This window comes from Siphateles boraxobius, unplaced genomic scaffold (assembly GCF_051911475.1).
Source record: "Siphateles boraxobius isolate OS27281-9 unplaced genomic scaffold, OSU_SipBor_1 12, whole genome shotgun sequence".
In the NCBI taxonomy this organism is placed as follows: domain Eukaryota; kingdom Metazoa; phylum Chordata; class Actinopteri; order Cypriniformes; family Leuciscidae; genus Siphateles; species Siphateles boraxobius.
In genome coordinates, this window is record NW_027508722.1 from 35,116,320 (window position 1) to 35,127,500 (window position 11,181).

Genomic DNA, 11,181 nt, shown 5'->3' on the forward strand with positions numbered 1-11,181 from the left:
AGGCTGCATTTATTCAAAAACAGTAATGGTGAAATATTAAAATTTAGAATAAAGGTTTTCTATCTTTATACTTTATAATTATTTATTGTGATAAAGGCTGAATTCTCAGCATTTCTTCAGTGTCACACGATCTTTCTGAAATGTGACCCTGGATCACCAGACACGCGTTGCACGGGTATATTTGTGGCAATAGCCAACAAGACATTGTATGGGTTGAAATTATTGGTTTTTCTCTTATGCCAAAAATCATTAGGATATTAAGTTCATTAGGATCATGTTCCATGAAGATATTTAGTAAATTTCCTACGGTAAATGTATAAAACATTTTTTTGAGCGAATGCAGCACAATCGCAAACAGAAATGGACAACTTTAAAGGTGATTTTCTCAATGTATTGATATTTTTGCACCCTCAGATTTTAAAATAGTTGTATCTCCGCCAAATATTGTCATATACTAACAAACCAAACATCAATGGAAAGCTAATTTATTCAGCTTTCATGATAAACATCTCAATTAAAAAAAAATTGACCCATATGACTGGTTTTGTGGTCCAGGGTCAGTCACAAATCATTTTAATATGCTGATTTGATACTCCGTTATCAATTTTGGATTATTTTTTGGAACCTTTTTTCAGGATTAATTGGTGAATACAAAGTTTTAAATTTTTTTTAAAAAAAAGCTTTTCTTTAACATCCTTGCTGAATAAAAGACTGACCCCAAACTTGTGAATGGTAGTGTATATTGTTAAACATTTCTTTTAAATAAACACTGCTTTTTATCTTTTTTTTTTACCTTTGATTCATCAAAAATCTGAAAAGTATCACAGGTTATGAAAAAATCAAGCAGAACAACTGTTTTCAACGCTGATGATAAATCATCACAATAGAATGATTTCTGAAGGATCATGAGACACTGAAGACTGGAGTAATGATGCTGAAAATTCAGTTTTGATCACAGGAATAAATTATATGTGTGTGTGTGTGTGTGTGGTCTACAAAGGGAAAGGAATAAAAATATATATTAGCAAATGTCTCGAGTATTATAACACAAACATTATTTCCAAAAAGCTACCCATCTCTCAAATAAAGAATGATCAAGTTCAATTCTAGAATAAATAAACAAATCAATATACAAGCAACAAAATTATTATTATGCAACACTGCCACCCAGTGGTCAGAAATGGTAAAACATTCAAAACCGTAACTAATCCTGAGGTGATTTAAAAAAACGGTACAGAAACATTGCGTTCATAAACGTGAGATAACAAGAGTTTCAGCTATTAATGTCATGGTCACACACACACACACACACACACACATACACACACACATATATATAAGTACAGACAAGTCTACAATTCACATTTCCAGTGGTCTCAGTATCTGAGATCACTGGAGATGTGAATTGTAGACTTGTCTGTACACAAAGTGAGAACAGTTAGCAATTTAGCTTTGTTAGCATGGAAACCTAAAGATGTCCGACTTCTGGTCCCCGTGTACCTGATACTCAACTGCCATTGGCTCATCTGGGTTGGAGGGGAGGAGCTTCTTCTTCTTCTTCTTCTTTAAGAGTTTTATGGCGGTTGGCAAACCAGCTAAAAAGGTGCATTTACCGCCACCAACTGGACAGGAGTGTGAAGCGTCAATAGCGTTAATCAACTTTTCCAAAAAAAAAAAAAAAAAAGAAAAAAAAAAATTCTAATTAACTATATCCTGTCAACCAATCCTGTTTCCCTTAGATATCTTATTAAAGCACTATACACCCTTTTCTCTTTCTGTGCGTATATGCTATATATGCTATCTAATGTCAACGTATTAATACCTAAGTATTCTAATGTTTCTATTAAATTGATTCTTTCTCTATTGTATCCTGAACACTGAATCAACACATGTTCAACTGTTTCTGACAATCCACATTTATCACAATTCCCCGATTCTCTTTTCCCAATAATAAATAATGAGTAATTAAGTCCTGAATGCCCTATTCGAAGCCTAGATATAATAGAATCTTCCTTTCTGCTTCCGTATTTCTTTCTCTCAACCCCAACTTTGTTTTGAATTTTATACAAATGTCTACCTTTTGTCTCCTTATCCCATTTCTCTTGCCAGATCTTATTTAGAGCAGATTTTATTAATACTTTAACTTCAGTTTTACTCAGAGATACATTAATGTCTATTACATTGCGTTTTAAAGATCTCTTTGCCAGCTGATCCACCTCCTCATTACCCTCTACTCCCACATGTGCTGGAACCCAAAGAAATGAAATACTTACTCCTATTCTGTATATTCTGTACAAGTTTTGTAACACTTCATACAAAATATCCTGCCTAGAGGCTGACTTTCCACTATCTATACTCATTAAAACTGAATAGGAGTCTGAACAAATCACTACATCCATTGGTCGAACTTCTTCCACCCATTGAAGTGCCATTAAAATCCCAATCATTTCTGTTGTATATACCGAAACATAATCTGTAATTCTCTTTTCAATACTATATTTAAAATGAGGAATGTAAACTGCTGCTGCTGTATGTCCATTGTCTGGGTTCTTAGAGCCATCCGTAAATATCTGGATACTATTGAAATATTCCTGATTTAGATGCTGTTTCACCACTATATTCTTTGTTATGTATATTTCCTTTATTTGCATCTTTTCTTTCAATGTTAAATCTACATATGGTTTAGGGAAAAGCCATGGTGGTATAGAAGGTATTACCACTGTGGGACTAATATTTATATTACTTATTTCTATGTTCTGGGCTTCTTTTTCTACATTCCATCCAAAACTTTTTATTTCTCCTTTTCCATACTCCCAGCACTTTTCTAGGACCTTTTTCACTGGATGATTCTCTTTGTGTCCCTTTATATTACTCCAATATGACATTTTTAATTGTAACCTCCTAACATCCAGAGGCATTTCTGCCATTTCTACCTGCATTGCTGGAATAGGGGATGTTCTGAATGCCCCACAACTTATTCGTAAAGCTTGCGACTGGATAATATTTATTGTCTTTAACCTGGATGCTGATGCTGAGCTATATACTATGCAACCGTAATCTATTACTGGTCTGATTATTGCCCAATATATTCTTTTTAATGATTGCCGACTTGCACCCCAATCTACCCCTGCCAGACACCTTAAAACATTTATTCCTTTTTTACATTTATCAATTATTTTCTTTATGTGACTGTTAAATTTCAATTTTGAATCCATCCACAACCCCAAATATCGAATTTCCGATACTTGCTCCAAAGTTTGATCATATAGTTTTAATTTTATTTGTGGGCTACTCTTCTTTTTTGAGAAACAAACAACTTGCGTTTTTCCTACTGACAATTTGAAACCCCATTTGTTTACCCAATCTTCCACTTCCTCTACTGCTCTCTGCATGCTTTTCTCAACAAATTTAACATTCCGTCCTCTTTTCCACATGGCTCCATCGTCTGCATAGAGGGATTTACCTATTCCTTGTCTTACCTGAGAAAATATATCATTTATCATTATATTAAACAAAATGGGGCTACAAACACTACCTTGAGGAGTACCGTTATCTATTGTATATATTTTTGAATAACTTGAACCGATCTTGACCTGTATTGTACGCTTGAAAAGAAAATCCATTATCCAATTATATAACCTTCCTTTAATACCTATTTTATCCAACTTAATTAATAATCCCTCCTTCCACAACATGTCGTATGCTTTTTCCACATCAAAAAACACTCCAACCAATACTTCTTTATTTACAAAGGCTTTTCTAATTTCTGATTCTAGACCTATGATAGCATCCATTGTATTACGACCCTTTCTAAATCCACTTTGATGTGGGCATAAAAGATTTTTATTTTCTATTATGTAATTTAATCTAGCTATTACCATTCTTTCCATGATTTTACACAAGTTTGATGTTAGTGCAATTGGTCTGTAGTTAACTGCTCTGGAATGATCTTTCCCAGGCTTAGCTATTGGAACAACTACTCCATGTTTCCAGGAAGAAGGGAGTTTTCCTGTCTCCCATATTTTATTGAACAAATTTAATATTAAATTCAATGATACATCTGATAATTTCTTTATCATCTCATTACATATTTCATCCTTTCCTGGAGATGAATTTCTTAAACCTATAAGTACCTGTTTTAGTTCATACAATGTAAAAACTTCCTCCATAGTACTTTCAGAGGGCCTTCTTTGGACCATGATATTAGGATTTTCTCTTATCGTTTGCTCTCTTATCCTTCTCATTTCCTCTGATATATTACAATTACTGTGAATCTTTACAAATGCTTTTGCTAATACCTCTGCTTTGTCACTTTCAATAGTTATACATTTATCCTCATCTATTATTACAGGTATATTCCTATTAAATGTATTCCCTCCCATTTTCCTAATCATACCCCATAATTCTCTTATATCTACACTCTCCCCAATTTCATCACAATATTGTCTCCAGTAATTTCTTTTAGCAGATCTAATTACTTTTCTAACCGCTGCCTGAGATCTCTTATATTTTATTACATCCTGAAATGAATATGTTTTCTTGACATTTTTAAACGCTTTATTTCTAACTGATATTACTTCACTGCATTCCTCTGTCCACCATGGTACATTTTTTCCTTTTCTTACTCCTAAACTTTTCCCAATTACCTCCTCAGCTGTACTACAAATGATCTCAATAATTGTATTATTTAATTCCTCTGGTTCTTGGTTATCAATTACCATTCCTAACATTTTAGCCTCACTTACTTCCTTAAACTTTTCCCAGTCTGCTGTTTTAAATTTCCACCTGGGGATTTCCTGTTTTATATTTTGTTCCACTTCTATACCTACTACACATCTGATGGGGTAATGATCACTACCTATTGTATTTTGATCAAGCACTTCCCATTTGCATTGTCTTGCCAGACTTTGAGACACTATAGTTAAGTCTATTACTGACTGATGACCTCTTGCAACATCTATCCTAGTTGCTCTTCCATCATTTAAACACACTAGATCATTATCATCTAAAATATTTTCCACTATTTTTCCATTATGATCATTAACTTCACTACCCCACATCGTATTATGTGCGTTAAAGTCACCACACCACACTAATTTAAAACTTCCCTCACCACAAGCTTTTTGTCTTAAATCTTCTTTAAGCCTATCACATGGATTATAAAAATTAATTATTCGTATTTTCTGATTTTTTGTACATACCTCCACCACTATCGATTCAACTTCTCCATTCACATCTATCTCCCGAAATTCGATTTCTTGTTTAATTAGAGTTACTACACCACCACCATTTATTATTTTCCTATCATTACGTAATACTGTATATTGGGGAACGACAAATTTTAAATGAGGTTTTAGCCAAGATTCTTGTATGCAAATAATATGAGGTTTTTCTTCATATTCATCAATATATTTTTTAAATTCTTGCCCATTTGATATTAAGCTTCTTGCGTTCCACTGCAATATTATCAGTACCATTATACATCTCCACATGCAGCCTGCGAGTTTGTTATTTGCATCTTTAATTTCTCATTTACCTGTTCAACTGTTAATCCCTCTGCCTGCAAGTACTTTTCTGCTGCTCTAATTATTATTCTTATTCTCTCTGTTCGGCTTTTTGTTTGTGCTGAGCAATTTATTACATCCGCCATAAAGGTGATAAGTGCCAGTTTGTCTACATTGATAAAGTTAGTAGGTCTACTTATTTCCTCTTGGGTCTGCCTCTGTATCCTTTGTTCATCTTCACTCTGTTGTGCATTCCTTTGTTCTGTTCCTTTGACTCTTTGTATGGCCTCAGCGTAACTTATTCCTTCTGTAATTTTAACATGTTGTATCTTGACAGCATTCTTCCTCACCTGACAACCTCCATATGCCGCACTATGCTCCTCTCCACAGTTACAGCACTTTAGTTTCGCTCCTTCTTCACATTTCCCATACTCATGATTACCACTACATCTTGTACACCGTTGTCTCCCTTTACACACCGATGCCACATGTCCATATTTTTGACACTTGTAACATCTCAATGGAGGAGGGGTGTATAGTCTTACTGAATAACTCATAAATCCTAGAAACACTCTTTCTGGCATTTTAACCTCGTCAAAATTCAGCATCACCGACAAGCTATCCATTTTCTCCTTATTATTGATGTACTTTAGTCGTTTGACTTCAATCACTGAGGCGCCTGATATGCTTTTTTTGATTACCTCTTCAGACATACTAGTTGGAATTCCTGTGATCACTCCTCTCATCCATTTTTTCTCTCCCATTACAGAACAATTTACTTTTTGTCCCATCAAAGTTTTTAGCCCTAGAGCTTTCTTTTGTTGATTGCTATCTTTACAGACCAGCATCAGTTTACTTTCCTGTAATCTCCTAGCATTCTCTATATCTCCAATCGTTTCTTTCAACGCCTTTGACAGTTTTAAAGGATTCAAAGAGCTTATATCCCCTGTCATGAATTGTATCATTACCTTATATTCCTCTTTCCTCCTTCTCGTCATATGGTTTTCTCTCTCACTATCCGTACCCGATACTTGATTAACACTCTTCTTCCTTTTCCGATTTTCTACTAAATTCCATTCATTTTGTTTACAACCTTTAATCCCACCGCCAGTATCTTCTTCCATCTCCGGATCACTTCCGGAACTACCGTCACTTCCTTCCATCAACGCTCCAGTCACTGCCCAGTGTTTGCCAACCTACCAACTAGAGCCTTGCCCTCCGCTCTGGGGATGTGACTGACGTTCCTTTCGTCGAGGGGAGGAGCTTACCGATAGGTCAATTATATCAGTTAACTCAATCCAGCGAAGCTAATAATCATAAACAACAGGTGTCCTCGAAGAATCTAATTAGCCAGATCATGATTAGCATGATGATATAATCTTTGATGTGTCATTTGAACTGGATCTTCTCTCTGATAACTTCTGTTGAACGTTGTATTTGTAGCTTGAACCTTTTGTCTCTTTTATGTGATTCAACACTTAGTTGTCATTTAATGTCAGTAACAATGAAGAATTTGTCTGTTTAAAGGAGTAATGGATTTTCTTTTGCACTTTTTTCCCCTTTGGACCTGCAGCAAGATGTTGCTTTTATTATTCTGTCTGCTTTCTCTGACAGCAGCGGCTGCTGAAGGTACCGCATTTTACATTAAGTTTCATGGATTGGCATGAGCCGGATTTTGTGTGTCTAGTAAAAGTTTATTTTGTGTTTTGTCTTGCAGTGGGTCTTGGTGGTAAAGTGCTTCTGTTTCCAACTAAGACTAACTCCAGCTTTGTTAAACTCACTCCTGAAAAGCCACTGAGTCTCTCAGCGTTTACTCTCTGTATGCGTGTGGCGATGGAGCTCCAGGGCGAGAGGGAGATCATTCTGTTCGCCTACCGAACACCTGGATATGATGAGCTCAACGTGTGGAGGGAGAAAGATGGCCGCTTTTCCTTCTACCTCAGCGGCGATGGAGTGCTTTTCAACCTGCCTCCTCTCTCCACGTTCCAGACTCACCTGTGCATCACCTGGGACTCTGCGCCCGGTCTTGCTGCTTTTTGGGTGGATGGACGGCGCAGTGTGTTCCAGCTCTACAGGAAAGGTCACTCAGTTCGTCCTGGCGGCACCGTTCTGCTCGGCCAGGACCCTGATTCAGATGTGGGCTCCTTTGAAACAGAGCAGAGCTTTGTAGGTGAAATTACAGATGTGCACATGTGGGATTATGATCTCTCTGGCAGTCAGATTAAGGCAGTTTATGCTAATCAGGAACCGTATGTGCCGAAGGGAAACGTGATTGACTGGAACACCATCAAATATGAGACCAGAGGAAATGTGCTAGTGGTTGAAAATAACTGATTCTGATCGGATTCCTCCACACAGTTGTCAATCTTTATGATCTGTTCCTATGAGTTCCAAAGCTGTAAGGGTTAACCAATAAATGTTCTCCGCATTACAACTGCAGTGTCTGTGTGTAATCTGGAAGAAAGAGTTGAATGTTGAACAGGGGGTTTTACTGTTCTTAGTGGTCTGTTTTAAATGTGCATATTACAGTCAAAAGTTTAGATGCTGAACTGTTTTTGAAAGATGTTTCTTATGCTCATCAAGGCTGCATTTATTCAAAAACAGTAATGGTGAAATATTAAAATTTAGAATAAAGGTTTTCTATCTTTATACTTTATAATTTATTTCTTGTGATAAAGGCTGAATTCTCAGCATTTCTTCAGTGTCACACGATCTTTCTGAAATGTGACCCTGGATCACATAACCAGACACACGTCGCACGGGTATATTTGTGGCAATAGCCAACAAGACATTGTATGGGTTGAAATTATTGGTTTTTCTCTTATGCCAAAAATCATTAGGATATTAAGTTCATTAGGATCATGTTCCATGAAGATATTTAGTAAATTTCCTACGGTAAATGTATAAAACATTTTTTTTTTTTGAGCGAATGCAGCACAATCGCAAACATAAATGGACAACTTTAAAGGTGATTTTCTCAATGTATTGATATTTTTGCACCCTCAGATTTTAAATAGTTGTATCTCCGCCAAATATTGTCATATACTAACAAACCAAACATTAATGGAAAGCTAATTTATTCAGCTTTCATGATAAACATCTCAATTAAAAAAAAATTGACCCATATGACTGGTTTTGTGGTCCAGGGTCAGTCACAAATCATTTTAATATGCTGATTTGATACTCTGTTATCAATTTTGGATTATTTTTTGGAACCTTTTTTCAGGATTAATTGGTGAATAAAAAGTAAAAAAAAAAAAAAAAAGCTTTTCTTTAACATCCTTCCTGAATAAAAGACTGACCCCAAACTTGTGAATGGTAGTGTATATTGTTAAACATTTGTTTTAAATAAACACTGCTTTTTATCTTTTTTTTTTCTTTTTTTTTTACCTTTTATTCATCAAAAATCTGAAAAGTATCACAGGTTATGAAAAAATCAAGCAGAACAACTGTTTTCAACGCTGATGATAAATCATCACAATAGAATGATTTCTGAAGGATCATGAGACACTGAAGACTGGAGTAATGATGCTGAAAATTCAGTTTTGATCACAGGAATAAATTATATGTGTGTGTGTGTGTGTGTGTGTGTGTGTGTGTGTGTGTGTGTGTGTGTGTGTGTGTGTGTGTGTGGTCTACAAAGGGAAAGGAATAAAAATATATATTAGCAAATGTCTCGAGTATTATAACACAAACATTATTTCCAAAAAGCTACCCATCTCTCAAATAAAGAATGATCAAATTCAATTCTAGAATAAATAAACAAATCAATATACAAGCAACAAAATTATTATTATTATGCAACACTGCCACCCAGTGGTCAGAAATGGTAAAACATTCAAAACCGTAACTAATCCTGAGGTGATTTAAAAAACGGTACAGAAACATTGCGTTCATAAACTTGAGATAACAAGAGTTTCAGCTATTAATGTCATGGTCACACACACATACATACACATATATAAGTACAGACAAGTCTACAATTCACATTTCCAGTGGTCTCAGTATCTGAGATCACTGGAGATGTGAATTGTAGACTTGTCTGTACACAAAGTGAGAACAGTTAGCTAGCTATTTAGCTTTGTTAGCATGGAAACCTAAGATGTCCGACTTCCGGTCCCCATGTACCTGATACTCAACTGCCATTGGCTCATCTGGGTTGGAGGGGAGGAGCTTACCGATAGGTAAAAAAAAAGAAAAGAAAAAAAAAGCATGGTCTAAATGATGCATTTTTAAAATCAAATTCGTGACTCTGAAAAAATGCAGGATTTAAAAAGACCATCATGAAAAAAAAGTGTATATAATCATGTAAAATAAAAATGGGATGATATGAAATCTAGAGAAGCCACCATATTGCTTTCCAATTTACATTTTCATTACATGCTATGCATTTAGAAAATGCTAAAGCAACTTACAAAAGAAGAACAAAAGCAATTCATCAGAGAGCCAACAATAATCGTAATATACTGTAAAATGCTAAGTTTATTAAACAATTGTATGTTTGTTTCTAAAGCAAAAGTTAAAGCTCAATATCATATATAATTTCCAGCAACCAAAGAGCAGTCTGAATTGTAAAACTATTACATATAGAAAATTGTATTTATTATATACATTTTAAATCTCAACCTGACTCCTGATTTTGCGTTCAGCTCATTCCTCTTTCTTGAGAATTAAACAAGAGGACTGTATTCCCAACCAGAAGCCTGGCAGAGTTTTCTCCTTTATGGGATTCTTAAACCTGTGAATAAGTTTCACTTCTTTCTTCTTTGACTCTTCGTCTGTCTCCACGGCGTAGAAGCAGAGCAGGCCTGCGGGCTGATCCACATAGACTCCTATAGTGCAGCACTGATGAGTGTCCTCCACCCTGCGGTTGATTCCTTTATGCCAGGCGTCATAGCAGGACCCGGCCCAACCCAGACCCCACGACTCCTCGTTCTCCCCGAGGCCACAGGTCCCGTCACCTACCCTCCTCCCGGCACCCTCGTACGTCGCCCCTATAACCACCCAGCCGGAGTACTGCACCTCCCAATAACAGCGTGACGCCCAGATAGACTCCTTACACAGCACCTGCACACACACACACACACACACACACACACACACACACACACACACACGCACGCAAGAATGCATTTTATTAATCTGGAAATAGTGCATGAGAGACACAAAGATATCAGAATTATGTGGAGTGTGTTTGTGTGAGTTGTATCATTCATGATATTGAAAATGATTGCAAACTATATTGTTTCCCAATATGTATTTTTCATTTGATTATTTATCATGTTATATAACTGATGTAATATTATTAAATAGTTTTATGAAAGGTGGCAATCATTTTGGAGCTGACATTGTCATCTCACTTAGCAGAAAAACATTCACAAAGGTTTATATATATATATATATATATATATAAACCTTTGTGAAGGTTTTTCTGCTATATATATATATATATATATATATATATATATATATATATATATATATATATATATTAGTAGTAATAGTATCATATGTTCTTGTTATTAGTACAAATTTATGGTTATTGCTCACTATATTAATTATTAGATCATTAGATTTAAAAAAATTGATTGATTTTAGAAGCAACTGTCAACAAAAATGTTTTGGACATTTGAAGATAGAAAAATTAGAAAAAAACATTTTGATGACTACATATATA

General features: G+C 35.3%; 2 protein-coding genes across 3 annotated transcripts in view; one reads left to right on the forward strand and one right to left on the reverse strand.

The window, feature by feature from the left end:
• Positions 1-6,802: 6,802 nt before the first annotated feature.
• Positions 6,803-7,890, forward strand: LOC143726834 (C-reactive protein-like). Its single transcript, XM_077219243.1, has 3 exons — positions 6,803-6,937; positions 7,078-7,133; positions 7,222-7,890. Exons 2-3 carry the CDS (start codon positions 7,082-7,084, stop codon positions 7,836-7,838), a joined length of 669 nt encoding a protein of 222 aa, XP_077075358.1. The 5' UTR covers positions 6,803-6,937; positions 7,078-7,081; the 3' UTR covers positions 7,839-7,890.
• A 1,662-nt stretch (positions 7,891-9,552) lies between these two features.
• Positions 9,553-11,181, reverse strand: part of LOC143726892 (tripartite motif-containing protein 16-like protein) — a 25,441-nt gene continuing 23,812 nt past the window's right edge. The window contains exon 5 of one of the 2 annotated variants that reach the window (XM_077219248.1): positions 9,553-10,571. In XM_077219248.1, coding sequence (XP_077075363.1) covers positions 10,155-10,571 — 417 coding nt within the window. In that variant the 3' untranslated portion in view covers positions 9,553-10,154. The remainder of the gene's footprint in view (positions 10,572-11,181) is intronic. The other variant, XM_077219247.1, reaches the window with a different exon arrangement.